Below are 17,605 nucleotides of genomic sequence, written 5' to 3' on the forward strand. Positions count from 1 at the left end.
TTTATATTGGTTTAGTTTTTAGTTGTATAGACTCTGGTAACTCAAATATAAATATAAATAAAATGGTATTTTGTAAATGGTCCTTTACCACCATCCGTTTATTTCATCGGCACACTGCTCTTTCTTGCTGCCCCATCCACAGCTATGTTATCTGCTGCCGCTGGTGCTCAAGGCTTACTCGTCATTATGATTTGCAAAACAAAGTTTGTCGTAGGAGTCAAGGTGACTCCGTCAAACTTGTCTCTACCTCTTCTCCTCCTCCATTGTTATGCCTGGTCCTCCACCCTCCTCGTGTCAGGGCAGCCATATTGGCTGAGACACGCAAGACTCTGACTGACAAGCGCCGCTGATCAAAGTACGGAGAAAACAGGTGGGCGAAGGACTCGGGGTGATAGGGGTATGCTGAGTGCAGTCGATTGGGAGAACAGGAGGAGTAAAAGGGAGGGGGGGTCACCAGAGACATAAAGGGTAGGAGGCTAAGGGTGAACGGAGGAGAAAAGAGAGGGAATGAGGAATGCAGAGTGAGGAGTAGCGCAATGTCATAGCTTCTCTAAACTGCTGCGCTGGCTGTCTGACTAGTCTCATTGCTCCAAGACAAACCGGCCTGACGTGGGACAAACTCGATACTCTGACGAGTCGTCTCTAGACAAGGTGAAAAGGCGATGATAATGGAGCAGATTCAAAGTGATGTAACAATTACACAGACTGAATATGATCAAGCTCCCTTCCTATCCTTTGTGTAGGAACATCGCAACATTAGTGATTGGCAAAAGTTGGCATTAACTGCTACAAGCTGTACAAGTATTCCTGTGTGGAATTGCGCACTCGTAGCTGGATTTGATGTTGTGCACGATGAATTTAAACACCGGATATCAAGACAGGGATATTTTGAATTGTAAATTGGGACGTGGGATCTCACAAAAAATAAAAAATAAAAACTGACGACAAGTGTCAACTCATGATGCAATCCTTTTAAAGAGAAAGTGAGAAGGTTTGCAGAGTTTTTCAGGCAAACAGCTTTGAATATAATTCCAGTCAAGTTCAGCGTAGTGTTTTTGTGCATGCTGCTCTAATGCGTTGCCCTGCTCTAGGCAACATTTAAAATTACAAAGCACCAGAGCTAATCAAAAGGGGAAAAGGAGGCAAAAATGATAAAATCTGAATTCCCACTTTGCCATGGATTTAATTCATTTTGGAACCCTGCTGCTTCTGTTCACTCTCATTCTGTGTTTGTGAGCAGGATGACTTTAAAAGAAAATAATTGCATTCAAAGCTAGCATGAGTGCCAATAATGCATGGTTAGGTTTTAGAGAACATAGGTGATAATGTGTGGGGAAACCATACATTGAAGTTTGTGGTAAATGCTACCAGTGTGACACTTAAAATGCTGCTTCGATGTCAAGATGGGGTGAGGGAGAACAAAACTTTTTTTTAAAAATGAGAGAAATATTTCTCCTCACGACAGTGAGAACATGGCAGAGAGAAAACACAGTGACCAGGGTCCTGTCTACAGAGGCCCATCTGATTGTTTGGAGTGATCGCAGGGCCAACAACGGCTATGGAGAGGACGCAGGAAGGCAGCCAAAGCGAGTAGGGACACTTCCTCAGGGATTGTCCCCCTTACTTAAGTGGCAGCTTTTATTTACATCCACAAAGAGAAAACTTTGGAAAAGTTGGTAGAAGAAATTCCAATTCTTTACTTCAGATACAACCATGTAAAAATATAACTACAAAAGCATCGCTTTATTTGAAAAATGTCGTTTGAACTAAAAAAAAAAAAAGTATGAAGTAGTTAACAAATACATGATTGATAAAACTGCTAACAGCTAATTAGTTCAGCAAGTCTTATCAATCAAGGCTTTATTCGCCACGTGCAGGTTGCCCTGCAGTGAAATCCATAATTCTCTTTTAGGTTTTAGAAACAGACTGTGAGAGAGTGAGAGAGTGTCTTAATGCAACATCACGCGCGTCATAGGTTGGAAAACACCGGTTTAAAGCTTAAAGTGGCTTATTCAGGTCACTCACAGCTGCACATTTGTATTTTCAGTTTTTACTAGAGTAGCCGTGGATGATCCACAGCTCAAAATAATCAAAAAACAAATTGCTTTACAGGGAAATGCTAAAACAAGAAAATTACAAGTTAAGATAATGATACAGTTTCAGCTCTTCACCTCTTAAGCTAATTTTCTTCTGATTGGCTGGCATTGACAAATGGAAGGACTGAAATGAGACAGCCATCCATTTTTTGTTTATGTTTGTCTGACATAACATGGCAATAATGTAAAAAAAAAAAAAAAAAAAAAAAAAGACGTCTGTGAAGAAGCCGACTACTCCTGTGTGCATTTGACTAATTTGCTCTGTGCTTTTAACCTTAATCTAAGCTAATGTTCTGACCTATGTTGCAGTAAATTACCACATTTATTTCCACTAGCAATCCATACAATTGGTTAGATCTTACCCAGTGGTTTTAAACAAAGGTAAACAGCTTCCTGCTTGATAAATTCAACCATTCATATGGAAAAAAGCACCATGTTTCAGAAACCCAAAATGTCATGGTATCCCTTTAACAGCCATGCTAATGCTGCCACACTGAGCTACTTGCTAATTTCATGCTCCACGCAACAGGGATAATTTGGTCCCTGTCTGTCTGTCTGCTTGCCCGTTTTTCGGCCAAGGGAAGAGCAGTCTGTGCATGTGAGCGTGTTTCGCTCTATATCTTGTGTCCTTCTCTTGGTTTGTGCCTTTCTCCCTCTTTCAAAGATCAATAGAGACAAATGAGGGGGAAAAACAAGTCTCGGAGAGAAAAAGAGGAAAAGCAGGCTGAGGGCAAAATAGACAAAAAAAAAGAAGAGAAGAGAACAAACGAATGTTGAGAAGAGTCTGCAGACAGAGAGATGACACGAGACGCAGAGAAAGAAAGAGGAAGCGCTGTGTTGTGTTGGATCACACTACTGAACAGATGGCCACACCGCAGAGAGAAGACTACAACAGAGACATTACAACACTCAGGTTAAAATCTCCCCTGGAAGACACTCGCACAGGCGCGCATACACACATATACTGAGGCTCAGTGGCAAAGGGTAAGGTCTTTCTGTTTAATATCAGCATTTGGGAGAAACCCAAACACACTAGTTTTTTCGTTATAAGTCAAGAACATGAATTAAGGAGCCTTTTTACAAAACAATCTTCTAGACATTACTAAATAATGCATGTGGTTGTGCTGTAAAGGGGTTTATACAACCACTAAACTATCAGCTGTCTGTTAGGCAAACAGGAAAAGGTCAAAACTACATGCAAAGGTAAACACACCGAAAAATAGTTTGAGGGCAAGTGTGATGGAGAAGAGCAAGAGGAGGGAAGGGGATAGAAGAGTAAACTGGGAGATGAGAAGAGAGATGACAAGAAGAAAGGGCATAAGGGGCGCGTGAAAGAAAAGCAATGCGATGAAAAAGTTTTAAAAAGGACAACAGAGACTAGCAGAGTAGAACAGATAAGAAGAGCTCTGTGCTTTGCTGTCAGCTCCTCTGAAAGTTTCATGAGTGGAAATGGCCTAATTCCCCTACCAGGTCAGGACTGGAGGTGAGGGACTGTGACCGAGCCTGCCAAGACGAGGTGAATGTGAGTTTGTGTGCTGCATCAAAAGGTGTGTGTCGAGGGTGCCGTCCAAACGACATTGTAAAACATCAAATATTTAGAGGATGCATTACAAGTACAATGTGTACCAGCGTTGCTGTCAAGTCACGACAAAGCAACAACACTGTTTAATCATTCACTGCTCGACTTGAGGTGGACCAAACACATGCAGTCATATGAAAAAGAAATATTTCATAGCACTCTATGGTAAATGGACTTAAATAGCATTTTTCTACTCTCCCGGAGTACACAAAGCGCTCTATACAACATGCTAGATTCACCCATTCATCATCTTCTATGCTTTTAAGTGCTTACTGATGGATGCATCGCTGAGCAACTTGCCCAAGGATACTTGGGATCGAACCACCAACTTTCCAATCAGCAGATGACCTGCTCTACCTCCTGAGCTACAGTCTATGCATTCTTGCGAAACACAAAGTACATTCTCATTGTTTTCATAAGAATTAATAGGGTAAGTCGAAGCCAGATACTGCTCATCAAATGAACGCATAAATAGAATCATCACTGGTGAGCACCTCTAGAAAAGCAGAAGATTTGGTAGTTTGCTGGTCTGGAACTTTTAGGTGTGTGTTAACAAAATACCGCAATCTTAATAGACCCTAACCCTGACATCAACAGATTCCTTGGAGTGAATCTGCTAGACGCCTTAGCCATGCAGACTCGTCAATCAGACAATCAGACTTGTGGAATGATGTCCTTTGGGCAGTCAAAACCAAAGTGCAGATGACCATAATGCACAGTTCCATGATTGGCAAAAACCAAACACAGAATATCATCACAAACATTTTTGTGCTGCCACAGGACCTGGGCACCATCCCCTCAGGGAGTTAACCATGTACACCAAAATATTCAAGAAGTCAAATGTGAGGCCAACTGCCGACAGCTTGGCTGAAATGGGGTCATGCAACAGGACAATGATCCCAAGCACAGCAGCAAATCTACAACAGAATGACTGAAAAAGCAAAGAATCAAAGTGTTGCAATGGTTGAGTCGAAGTCCAGACCACAACCTGAGTGAAATGCTGTGGCAGGACTTTAAGAGAGTTGTGTACAGACAAATGCCGGGAAAAACAACAACGAACTAAAGCAATGTTGTAAAGAGGGAGTCAAAATCCCTCCACAAGAAAACAATTCAAGTCATTTCTGTTAAAGGTGGTTCTACAAGCTATTGACTCAATGGGGAGGGATTCTTATTCTTTTACAGGGCTCTTTGTAGTCCTCTTTTGTTTCAAGGTCAGAGGGTCACTTCAGAGTTTCTATATTTCAATCTTCTATTTCGCAAAAATTATGTATTTTTCTATGCTGCATGTGGGTTTTGCCTTTATTTTAACACCGTTGTATAGTCTGCCACAGGTGTTGGTAGACTGCTATACAGCTGATATTTAATTCCGATGTGTATGCCAGACCTCGATGAAGATTTCAGGTTGAACTATTATAGTGTGTTTTTGCTAACTGTCTGAGGTATAAACTAAAAATATAATTTTTGTTTTGTTTTTAGGGGTTCTAGTTGCACTACATAATGTCTCACTAAACTTCCTGGTTTTGTGCTGTTTTTGTTTTGTTTTTTAAACTCAAGCTATAATGAATCCTGCCTGTTCTCTATGGTTCAGTGCTGCAACAGCAGTCTAAGCAAAGTGGCCTGCACACCCTTCTCCTCAGCTGCAAGTACATCCTCCAGCTTCTTTCAGGGAAAAACAAGGGTCTCCCACCTCTACAGTGAAGTGACCAAGAGCCAGCCGTGTCAGACGCTCACACCATCTGAACTGACTCTGGGTTTTGGTGAAGACTACAACACTTCCCAAACTGTCAAGTTTGAAACAAGTTACATTACCAGACCTCTGGAGCCCAGTCCTAGCCCCAGCTTTAGGCTCGATGCTCAGGTCCACAATAGCTGCCACCAACACTCTTGAATATCAGATCAAACTTGTAGTGGTACACTATGACTGTATGTAGTGTAGGAAAAGTAATTATATGAAATACAGTTATACATCTACTTCATTGATATTTGATTAAAGGTTAAAGGGACTGCTAAAGCAACTGAGTGCTTTCATTTGGCTAAACTTCTGCATAGTACTGTATGGCTACTAAACAAACACTGCAGAGGCAACTTAACTCATAGATTTTTGTTTTCATAGAGTTTTAAATGTTATGTAAGGCTTGTGGAAGCATCGTCTTCCATTTGGTATGTGCGACAGATAATTTGTAACAAAGAATATCAAAACCTAAACTGAGGCTGCCCTGCGGTGCTAACTATCAGCGTAGTCACTATTGTGACATCACTGTGTAAACAGCATTCAGGACATGAGACATGAGTTATGACTAAATGCCAGGGCAATGTTTCTGTGGGACACACGTAGTTTATGATTCTCTGAGTGGATTATAGAGAGAAGACAACAGTATTTTCTGTTCTCCAAAACAGTCAGCTCTTAACTAGAGATACATGATAAAAAGATAAAAAGGAACACCATGCAGACATTATATAATACAGACCTTAATATAGTAGAGCTGGGTCTGCTCCTATATCTCGAAAAAGATGGTCTTTAGTTTGTTATTTTTCAAATAGTTAATTAGAATAGCCCAGAGCATAGCACAGACAGCATTTCCTACACACAGATTCCACCAAGATTTTATGTTCAAGTATATTCTGTGGCTCATTTCAGCATGTTGTATTTTTATTTATTTAGCTTCATGAGAAGACACTACCATCCGCAATCGATTTAATGATGAGCAACCTTATTTTGAGATTTGATTGCTGCTAACCTCCCGGCCCCCACCTTTCCTACCTCTTGCTTCCCTATTGACAGGCTGAGACTGGAGTCTTTGATATCGTTCGGCTGCACTGGGCAGTTCCATTGTTCCCTGTAGGTTCCATTTCCCCGCAAGCATAATGTTGCCTTCCACTTCTATGTGGACAACACACAAACATACCTCTCTATGAAGATAATTTTCAGGTCCCTCAAGTAATCTGAAATACTGAATTTCCAAAAACATTCTTCAGTTAAATACAAATAGTGATTGGTTTGGGTTCCCGACCAGACCAGTGAGTATAGTGAGATGTTTAAGCCCAATGACATTAACCCTTCATGACAGTGCTAAGAATCAGGGATTTATTTTGGATTCAGTGCTAAAATGCAACATGTCAGCGTTGTATTGAAATGCTGCTTTTTTCCATATGAGGAATACTGCCAAATTGCAGTTATTCTTTTCACCTAATGACATGACAAATGTTTCAAGAACACCTGTTACTGGATTTGGATTTGGGAGTTGTCCATTTAATAATTTCCCATCTATATTTATTTATATATTGAACTTCTACACTTCACAATCTCTTTTCTGACTTGACATGTTTTGTTGATGTTACCATTTCTATAACGGTACAACACTTTGGCTTTTGCAGCGTTCTGGGTTCTTATTTATTGTTATGAAATTTGTTTGGTTTGATTTTGTTCTGATTCTACACACATAATGTTTGATTATTGTTAGGTCGAGGTTGTATTTTCTTTAGATTCTAGTAACTTGAATCTTTCGTTCTTGTTATATTTAGGTTCCAGTTACTGTTTATGGAGGGGTGGGCTATTTGCTGTTTTACTTTGGTAGTTGTGACTTGCTTTACTTTACTGTTTAGACTTTGTCACATTCCCACATGTATCCACTAATCCTTATCCTTATAATGTGCATGTATAGAAATATCGCTCCCTTTCCTTTGTTAATCTGTAGCTCCCCCGGTTTGCCCCTTCCTTGGATTACTTGTAGCTTATTGTGTTTCTCTACTACGTTACAATTTGGACTCATTAGCTATTACTTCTATCACAATTCCTCTTTCACACAGTAAACTGTGAGTGATTAATTAAAATATATAACTCGACATTCATGGGAGAAGATTGGATAAACAACAACACAGACTTTTTTTATGGAAAGGACAAATCTGACTCACTGTGGACCTCAAATACCCTGAAGGTGTTTTAATTCAAGCACAGCACAAACATGCTTCTGCCATGTCCCTTTTGTGTGCCAGCTGCGATCTATGTTATACTCCCCAAAGCCAGAGCTCATACAGATTTTGACCATATTTGTTTACTACTAGCTATGGCTTGTTGGCAGTGAACTATGTACTTCAGCTGCAACATGCCCATGTTTAACTTTTCTGTTTTAGTTCCCTAATAATTCTGTTCTTGTACGCGTCTATTTTTACTGCAGTCAATCTGAATCTTTCTGCAGACTTTACTCCTTCACATTCCCTTCATTCACTTTACTACATTCTACATTTCACACAGCAAAATACTTCAGATTTATGAAAAATGTCTGATTTAGACTCGCAAGACTTGCAGTCTCTTTTTCAGTGACGCAAACACAAATGACACGAGCTAAAGGTTATGTGACGAGAAACATCAGCATTTTCAGCTGTAACGGAAGATAAGAACAATACGTAAGGAAAAGAAGAGGACAGAAACTCTGAGTCACGGTGAAGACGCTGAGAACAGGCAGCAGGAATAACAACTGTGACTGCAAGACGACAGCAACAAAGATGCTTATACGTGTTTTTGCAAAGGCCTGGCACAGAGCCATCACTGGGAGAAGTTTATTTCAAACTTGGTTTTCATTCCTTTTCCTTCGACACTTCTCATGTAACCTAACAAGTATTACACTCTCTCAGGGAGTCTACGGGTATGAAGACGTTCAATTTAATTTTAAGACTTAAAAATTATATTTTAAATTAAATTCAGTATCTAAATGGCAATGGTAAAAAAAAAATGTGTTATGCCCATGCAAGTAAACTGGTACCAGTTATAATAATAGTAAAGGTCAAATGTACATATTTATTTGGGTTTAAGAACATTTTCTACATGTATTTATATAATGTAGAAAGATTATTAGACTTAAAGTGCAGTTTGCTTTTTAAACATTTCATAATCGTTTTTCTCGAGGTTGATCTTGCATCTTTCCGTTTTCACAGACTAACGACTGAAGGCCGACTAGTAAAGCCTTTCTCTTCTTTAAGATCTTTGGAGTTTCCATCCGTGCACTGCAAGCCTCTTAATTTGATCCCATGCTAGGTATAAATGTTGGGAAGTCCCCCCAACCCAAATACATACCCACACCTACCAATAAATTAGCTAATGTAGGTTTAATATTTTTTTCACATATAAAAACCTAAAAACAGTAGTGCAATCTATAAAGAAGCAAATGTTACAACTTAAAAACCAAACAAACAAACATTGTTTTTTCCCTTCTTTTATATCAAATATCTGAACAGTTATATTCAATATGCTGAATCCTTAATCGCTGTATGTGGGGTCGAGGTTAACTGTTACTGGCTGCTCTCCTTCTACAGCCTTCTAAATTATACTGTGGATGCAAAAACATTATGGCTATAATATTGAGATCACACATAACTCCTGCAATATAATATATAGTAACAATAGTCTGGTGATTGTGAAAATTTTACAAATCTTATGTAAATTTAAGCCAATTTTAGATTTTTTAAGGCCTTTGTTTAATAAATGTGCATTGTGCTATTTTACATCTGTGGATTAGAAATACATATAGATGTACATACACATATAAGCAAGCATTATGGGGGTTTTCAACCATTCCGATCAAGGTTAAAAATCTGTCTCTGACTCTACAAGCTGGCTTATAAGCTCAGTGTAAATGTCACAAAAAAAAAAGTCAAGATTTGTTTGAAGGAGATTAAGATTGTCTCTCACAGTCTGACGTCAAGCTTTAACTGTGGCACTCATGCATAAATAAAAATTGAGCCATAAGTTAACTCAGGTAAAACTTTTGTCTCACACATGGAGATTTCTTTGCCAGATGCTTCAGGAATGTTTATTATTCCCACTTTTAAACATTTCTATGTCATGAACAAATAACACCCCTCTGTCAAACTGAAGTGTAAACTTTTACTAGCAAGACTGTGCGGTGGGCCCAAGCAGCAAAGTAAAGCTGTACAACCAGCCCTGTATAATTCAAGAACACCATGGAGAAAATCTGTAATGTTAACAGAAGAACGTCGATATAATGGTGCATCATAGTGCTCTGGCTGAGATGTAATTGATATCAAAACAGTAAGAGATTATCAAGTTTTTGAAAACTTGCAAACCAAACACATACAAATAAAGTGAAAACAAAAAGAAAGCAGAATAACAATAACTTTGTTGTACCTGGTAGGTGTCCCACAGTCTGATTGTGCATCGTAATGGCAACTCTCTCATCAGGAGGTTGTTCATCCAGCGAAAGGCAAACTGCAGGTACTCCACCTCGTACTGCTGCATGTGACGGTGCACAGATTCTGACAAAATAATAATAATAAAAATATATATATTTAAACTTTTTCCATCAGTTTTCTGTGTAAAGACAAAAGCAAAACAGCAGAGATCCTGCATGGAGCGGCAAAGAAAAAAAATACTCTATCTATGGTAAAGGTGACAGTAACAAGTATGTAGCTAGACAGATTCCTTCAGAACTCCCTTCTCTGTTAATTACTGCTGCAGTCACTATCACACGCACAGCCTTTCCCTCATAACAGAGATGTAATTACAGAGCTATCAAAACTGTCTCAGAAAAGCTAAACCAGGATGAAAAATGGAAGTATAATTGTATTGTTAAACAACCCTCTAAAGCAATTGCAGGCCGCTGCGCCGAGGAATGAAATGCATATAAAGTAGGTCAATGGCATCCAGAGGTGAGGAGCCAAGGCATGGATGTATGTAACGTATAGGGCGTGTAGTAATTATTTCTTTGACACGACTGCTTTGAGCAGGAACTGATTAAAAATGTATTATGCTGACTTCTAACCCAAGTCAATCTGAATAACGCAAATGTCAAATGTGACCTTAACCTTGTCGAAAGACACTTTGTCCTCAAAAATGTTTCATTTCAGTGGATTTCTAAAGATGGGGTTCAACTTCCTGGGACTCTAAGTGTTAAGCTTTATACCATCAGATTGACCTCTCTGCATCAGTGATGTTTATTTTACTGCAGAGATAGAAAATTACAGAAATGGTCAAAGCTTTTGAATCAGTGTTTGTGTTTTGTTTTCCTTTGGAATTATGGGGGTGACTGCAGTGATATCTAGCACAATTAGAGTGCATGTGGAGTTAACTCAGTATATTTCTATGTGCATATAGATGTGCAGATACAGTATCTGTAGGCAACTCTTGGCTCAGGTTTTCCATCTGTAATTTCTGTAAGTTCCACCGACCAATCGTGTTTGAGCAGAGTTTGGCTGCATGCAGGTAAATACAGTGAAAGAAGCACCGAGTTAGCAATGACGCAAAATCATGAAAACATAGGTACCGTCTGACAAAACCTTAGCTTTTTATTCCCTTTTTGGTTGCTGCCCTGAGGCCAAGGCTTTAAAAGATTTTTACTCCTGCATTAAATCCCCCCAGAGCGCACGCAGCCCCACAAGCAGCAGAAACTTCCAAGTCTGCTGTAATGAAGAAACAGACCTGTATTTTAGGTAAGCTGGATTCTAATTTCCTCCATTATTTTAACTCTTGTGGCATCACTGCTGCTCAGTTCCCATTGACAAACAGCTGAACAACAGGCGCCAACTCGGAGACTCCTCGTACCCTTAAAACAGTGTTTTGTTTCTTCCTTCCTACAATTGGTTCAGCTCATGTCTCCAACCACCAAACAAAAAAACAGACCATATGTTGCATATGGCATCTCAACACGTTCTCAATATGCGGTTGCGGTGTCAGTGTCATGGCGCGGCACGCTGGCACCGACGCTCACAGGGAAAAATGGATGAGACACGGAAACGTCTGTTTAAAAAAAAAAAAAAAAAGAAGAAGAAGAAGAAGCTCGCCGTGTGTGAGGGAGTGACTGTGAGAATGGCTGCCTTTGTTCCTTCCCCTGCTCTTGATAAATGTTTGTTTAATGCGCCTTTACATAACAAAAGATTAAAAATACCACTCAATATTCAGCGACTCCCTGTTCCACAGTCATCAAACCCATGACACTCATTCTCCTAGACACACACACTTCATAATAGAGCTGTAATTACAGAGCTGTCAGGGAATCTATGAAGGAAAAAAAACAGTTAGCAAGGAACTATCCCATCCTTTTCCCTGACACTCTGGGCTCTTAATCAGGGCTGACTGGCATGCACAAGGACACAAACAAACACACACACAAATTCAGCTTTTAACCTTTAATTGGCAAAACCTTATAGACAAGATACCACATACGTTGTTGATTTCCAGCACTTGATTGGCACATGTCTTCCTCAGCTTACGTACATGTCTAACAGAAATGCACACACTCCACCACATGAGCAAAGGCGCAAAGTAAACACAAAGCTATTATTTCACACTCCTCTGTGCAGTTTAATTATCACATGCTGCTGTAAAAGCATAAACAAGGCTAGCTCATTAACGGCAAATGCATCATGGTGGCAGATCTGAGCCAGCTGCCAAACAGAAAGGGAGAGAGTGGAACAACTTTAGACAATGTTAAATTACAATAATGAACTTGCTCTGCCTAATATTAGCGGCTTCACCAAACACAAAGGGGAAGAGGTGCGCGGTGGGGGTGGGGGAGTGGTGGAAAGGAGGAGTCGTTTTTCATGAGATGATATCGTGGTGGGGTGGGACAGTGAAAATGATAGAGGGGGAAAAAAGTGAGGCGCTTAAATTCGTGACTTTTTAGCCGTCTGGCTGGCACACAGCGCTCAGCATACTGGGCAGGGTTGTTAGAAGGGCTCGGGGAGGTTGAGCATGACATGTCTCATAGACACTGATTGACTGATGAGTCTTGTCTTCCCTCCAACTGCTGGTTAAAGTTGAGGACGGAGGCCACAGAGCAGGCTAGTCTGCTCTCCACGGCAGACCGTAGCCTCTGGCTGTCGGGCAGTAGAAGGTCAGTAGAAGGTCAGAGGTCGTACAGTAACTAGTGAGAAGCTCCTCGGATTCTGCCTTGCTTGGTATAAAAAGTAATTACACTCGCACGTTCTCTTTATCCTCTCCTCCTCCCCCTTTCATTTCTTTCTTTTAGCTTCTTGAGGTCTTCATTTTTTTCTAAAACACCGGTTTTATTTTGAATTTGCTCGCCTTTTGTTTGATGCGTACCTAGCGTATTTACAGTGTAGCTTTTCATTTTTCATAACCGCGATCCTGCCGACTAGTCAGCATTTGTCACTGTCTGTACCTGCCAAGCAGCAGGGATGGATGTATGAATTTTTTATGGTTATAAGCATTTATAAGGCTGCCAAGCACTTTGTGACAAATAAATAACTTAGCAATCTAATTAGCTGCCTCTCCAGTGAGTCTCTCATCCTGTGGATTAACTCCAACTCCACCATCTTGGACTGCAGCTGCCAAAAGTAGTCCCTGCTCCACTCTGTAGCCTCAGTGGGCTTGGCATAGCTGTACATGACCCACTCTTTACCTGCTGCAGGTTCTGGTTAGAGTATCCCTGAGCTACTGTTACCAACTGCGAACCCAGGAAAGAGAGAATAGAAAGAGAGAGAGATAACTGAATCATATGAGGAACTGCTAGAATAGCAACCTGCCCAGGTTGTGAGGAAAACACAAAGAGGACTGAAAGGCATCAACTGAACTTTCAAATTAAGAGTGACGGGCTTCTCACTAGTAAACTCTGCTCGGGTGGCATAATTCGCTCAAACAGACGCAAACAACAAAGCTGAAAAAAAAAAAACAACAGTTAGGCAAATGCCGCGGACTGGGTCTGCTGTGGGGAGCAGCATTGGAGCAGGTGACACTGGCAGACTGATAAAATGATTAGGAAGGCTGCTCTGCGATTGGCTGCCAACTGTGCACTTTTAAAGCTGTGGTGGAGAGGAGGTCACTGAAATGACTGTTATCCATCACGGATAATCCTGACCACCCTCTGGCCCACTTCTCTAGCAGACTGATTCAGCTCTGCTGCCAGAAGGACAGATGAATATTTTTTTTAAATATTACTTCAACTGCTGTAACAGAATTAAAAAATGTAAAATAGTTGCCCAAATATGGTTTGAAGTATCTCATATCTTATCTCATCTTAAAATGGCATGCAGTGAAGTTGTATCTAAGTATAAAGGAGTTAAGATTTATTTACTTCAGACACAGGCTTGGTTCCTTCTGCAGGGAGTAAACTAATTAGACGGACATGTTGTGTGTACACATCTTGACTGTTGTGTGTGTCTCTAGCTTCCCCAAATCCCACTTTATTTGTTTAACTGTTACACAGACACTCTGACGCTCTCCTGCACGACGCAGCTCTATAAAATGAAAAAGTTTAATCAGCACAAAGCACAGCGAGAGCAGACTTTTATTTTCCCTTTTACTTCACATAAAAGAAAGGCCACGTAATATGCAAAAATTCCACCTTGTGCCCTCAAAAGTTGAAAACACAAGTGACCAATGTGATAGCAGATTTGCACCGTGGCGGTAAGGCTTTGGATAAGAAGGGTCTGAAACGACCGTGGTGAAGAAATCTGTGAATCGCTTGAAAAAGAAAATGTTAGAAAACTTGCAAATGATAGTATCTGGGGGTTGTGGAGGACTGTGTGGGAAGATATGAAACAAACAAGCAAACAAAAAGAAAAAAATCAGGTTAAATGGCATCACAGTTGGCCTGAACATAAGGCGTAAAAAAAATAAACGGGAGGTGGGGGCCTTTGGTTGACGAGGGAAAACAAAAGGAAGCCAAACATACTGCTGCAGTTTAAAAAAAACAAAACACTTAAATCTTGGGAACATAAAATACTAAAACAAAACTACCGCACAAGAAAGCCAAATTAGCTAAAGATTTTTTCCCCCCAAACATATGAGAACAGCTTTCCTCGCTTCTCATTATGCAATACAGTCTCACAGTGCAGCTACCAGCCTTTCTACTAAAGTCAGGCACGCATGCTGCAAGTACATCCCCTCATTTGCATAAATAAATTCCCCTTTTAGCAATTTGCATGTTGATGAACTCGCGCTAATGCACTTGCATGTAACAAATACACAGACAGAGATAAGGGAGCGATAAAGAGATCAGAAAAACATTACATGCTGACAGACTGGCTGTTCTTTTGAGGAGGAACATGTGCTAGCGTTAAGCAAGGCTAATGGGAGTTAGCGTCACTTATTAAAAGTAGGATAATTACAGAGGAGGAGCGACCGAGGGACGGGCAGGCAGAGGCAGAAATGAAGGCGTCTCGAAGTAAAAGATTAGAAACGATGTCAACAGCTCTTTCAACTCCACGAATCAAAGTAAAGAAGCAAAGTAATAAACATCTTTCATTTTTAACAAGTGCTTGCAGTTTTTTTTTGGTCTCCCTACTTCAAGTTCAATATGAGCTTATACTGTACTGAGAAATAAAGTGCATGGAGAACAAAAAAGATTATTTGAGTGGTTTTAATATCCATGTCTGTAATATACTGAATGCAGTCACGATGTTGAAATAGCATTTTTGGGGATTTCTTTGGGTGAACACCAAAGATTAGCGTCGCTAAATCGACCAAATGTTGAGGACAGGCCGGGGCTTCCTGGCACAAATCCAGAACCATTTGTTCCTCTCTGGGATTAAATTTGTGTCACTGTAATTAAACACAAACCTCACAGGAATAGAGTATCCACATGCAAACGCACACACACACACACGTCGTTTGATCACAGTATTCTTGCCTCTCCTTTAGCGACTGCCATTTCACTTTTTTTGGTCACTTCACCTCCTTCTTCTGCTTAGAAGAGAAGGTAATTTTATTACGACTTACCGTTTACTCAGTTTGTCTTATGAAAGTCATGAAACACTGCACTCTCTGTAACTCTGTAACTAATTATTCTTGCCCTCACTGGTTAACGGTTTGATCTCAGATGTTTCTGAAGCCAAAGCAATTAGTTTTAAAATTAGCAAGAAACACAATAAGAAAGAATGGCAGACAGTTATGTGAGAGCAAACTGGCATAACCCCACGCAAAGGGAGCAGTGCAGCTGCATTTAGCATAGGCTCCTGGTGAGGAACTAGCTAATGGTAGCAGCTACTAGAGTTAGCCACATAGAGCAAATTCCTCTAAATGTCAGTACATGGTTTTTCAAATACTTTGAGTGGTAAAAATGTGAATTATTAACTGAAATTGTTCTTCAAATATGTCTGAAATATAGTTATGAACAATATCTAACCTCCATTAGACCAGGCTTAATTTCGACCCCTTTATAAGTGTTTTTCTCCATTGGACCCACTAAGATATTAGTTCACAGTAGCATTAATAGTGAATATTATAGTTGCAAGATCAATATCCGCTAAAACTTTCAATCATCTCCATCACTAAAATGAATCTTTTTCTTAGAGGTGTTGCTTTAAAGTTATTCTTACCTGACATTAATACAAATATTTCATTTTAATTAACATAAGAATAAGTGAGAGAAAAAGGATGGATGGATAGCTGTGCTCCTCTTTGTGCAAAAGATTAAAAAAGGAAGTCTGGCTGATTAAGTCGATACAGTGCTGCATACAAATGTAGGCTTGTCTTCTTCTAATGAACTATGAAGGTTTGTTTCTTTTGTTTTAGAGAACTCTGCTTTGTGTTTCTAACTTTTTTCTAATTGCAGAAATATTCTAAAATATTTATATTAATATTTATTCATGAATTACTTCACCATATTTGTGTAAGATGTTCTTCAGTTGCGTATTAACTAAGTTCCTTTTCCCTCTTCTGGAGGACAGCAAACAAACTATGTAGCAATCTGAGGCTTTTATTCTGAAAGGCAGGGACAGAAAAAGCCCTTTTTGCACATGGGAACATTTTTCTTGTAAAACAAAGGGGGGCCTAGCAAAAAAAGTTTGGGAACCACTGGACTAGGATAAGACAAGACCCCACCCCACTATCAAAATACACACCACTCTGGATAAACCTGCATCTGATAAGCGCTGATAGGTCATTTTGGAAACGATGAGAGGCTATTGTTCTCAAAACAGATGGTATGTCAACAGCAGGGCGAAAAACAATCCCGTAACACAAGATAAAAGCTATCTGTGATCTCATTAGAGCTGGTAATGTCAACCTAGCGAGGTATAAAATTTCTCTGCCCCCACTATGATGACAGGGCACTTATGGAAAAAGATACAGTAAAGATGTCGAGTCATTTTTTTTATGTCGTTGCTGTTGTGGGGTGGGGGTGGGGTGAAGTGGACTGCGGATGAGGTGGAGGACTTGTCTTCTTCTTTTTTCCCTTCCCGTGTGTGTGTCTGTGTATTTCACTCAAACACAAACACAAGTGTACGCACAATTTTTTTTTTTTTAAACACACACCAACCGTCGTACGTGCATGCTCTTCAACGGACCTCTTCTGTCACAATCACACATGCAAACAGACAGGCCTGCATTTGCTCGCTAACTTTTTCTGACATTCAGATTCCTGCGCACACACAAACACGCGCGCACAAACACACACCCTCCATCCATTTGGATGCAGAGGATGAGTCCTCCCCTCCCTGTGGCTGACAGAGCGGGTGACAGGGTGGTGGGACGGCACCAAGGTTAGCCGGGAACATGACCATTGTACAAAAGCCTGCTTTGATAAGCCCTTGTTTTGCACAATGCATCGTGGGGCTGCTGCAAACCTCGCACGAGTTTTAAGTGACAAAGTTTGGATGGAAAACTATTTCAAACCAGGTGACATGTGTACTGTTTGGACAAAATGGAAAAGACAACGGGACCAGAGAGGGAAAAGTAGCTTTGCTAATTAACACCGAGTTGAGAGCATGTGTGAAATGTCACTGAGCTGCGTATGAGTACACTCGGTGTGCATACATTAACTTCCAGGCCTCAGCAGGCCTCTGGTTTGTGCTATTAGTCACTAGCACGTACGCGTTTCCAGACAGCCGAGTGGAATGAAAATTAGCGAGAGACAATTCTCATGTCATGTCATTAGAAAGTGACGATAAGCCTGGAAGAATTAAGGTGTGAAAGCAAATGTAACTGGCTGGTGTGTAATATATACAGTTCTAACAC

At 40.3% G+C, this 17,605-nt stretch overlaps 1 protein-coding gene across 3 annotated transcripts in view; it reads right to left on the bottom strand.

Moving 5' to 3' along the window:
- Window positions 1-17,605, bottom strand: part of tbc1d22a (TBC1 domain family, member 22a) — a 167,149-nt gene that overhangs the window by 30,871 nt on the left and 118,673 nt on the right. For all 3 annotated transcript variants that reach the window (XM_085435917.1, XM_085435918.1, XM_085435919.1), the window contains one exon: window positions 9,818-9,945. In XM_085435917.1, coding sequence (XP_085292043.1) covers window positions 9,818-9,945 — 128 coding nt within the window. The remainder of the gene's footprint in view (window positions 1-9,817; window positions 9,946-17,605) is intronic.

Source organism: Copadichromis virginalis, linkage group LG17, assembly GCF_057382275.1.
Source record: "Copadichromis virginalis isolate Kocher_CV1m ecotype Utaka linkage group LG17, C_Virginalis_male_GT1.1, whole genome shotgun sequence".
Taxonomy (NCBI): Eukaryota; Metazoa; Chordata; class Actinopteri; order Cichliformes; family Cichlidae; genus Copadichromis; species Copadichromis virginalis.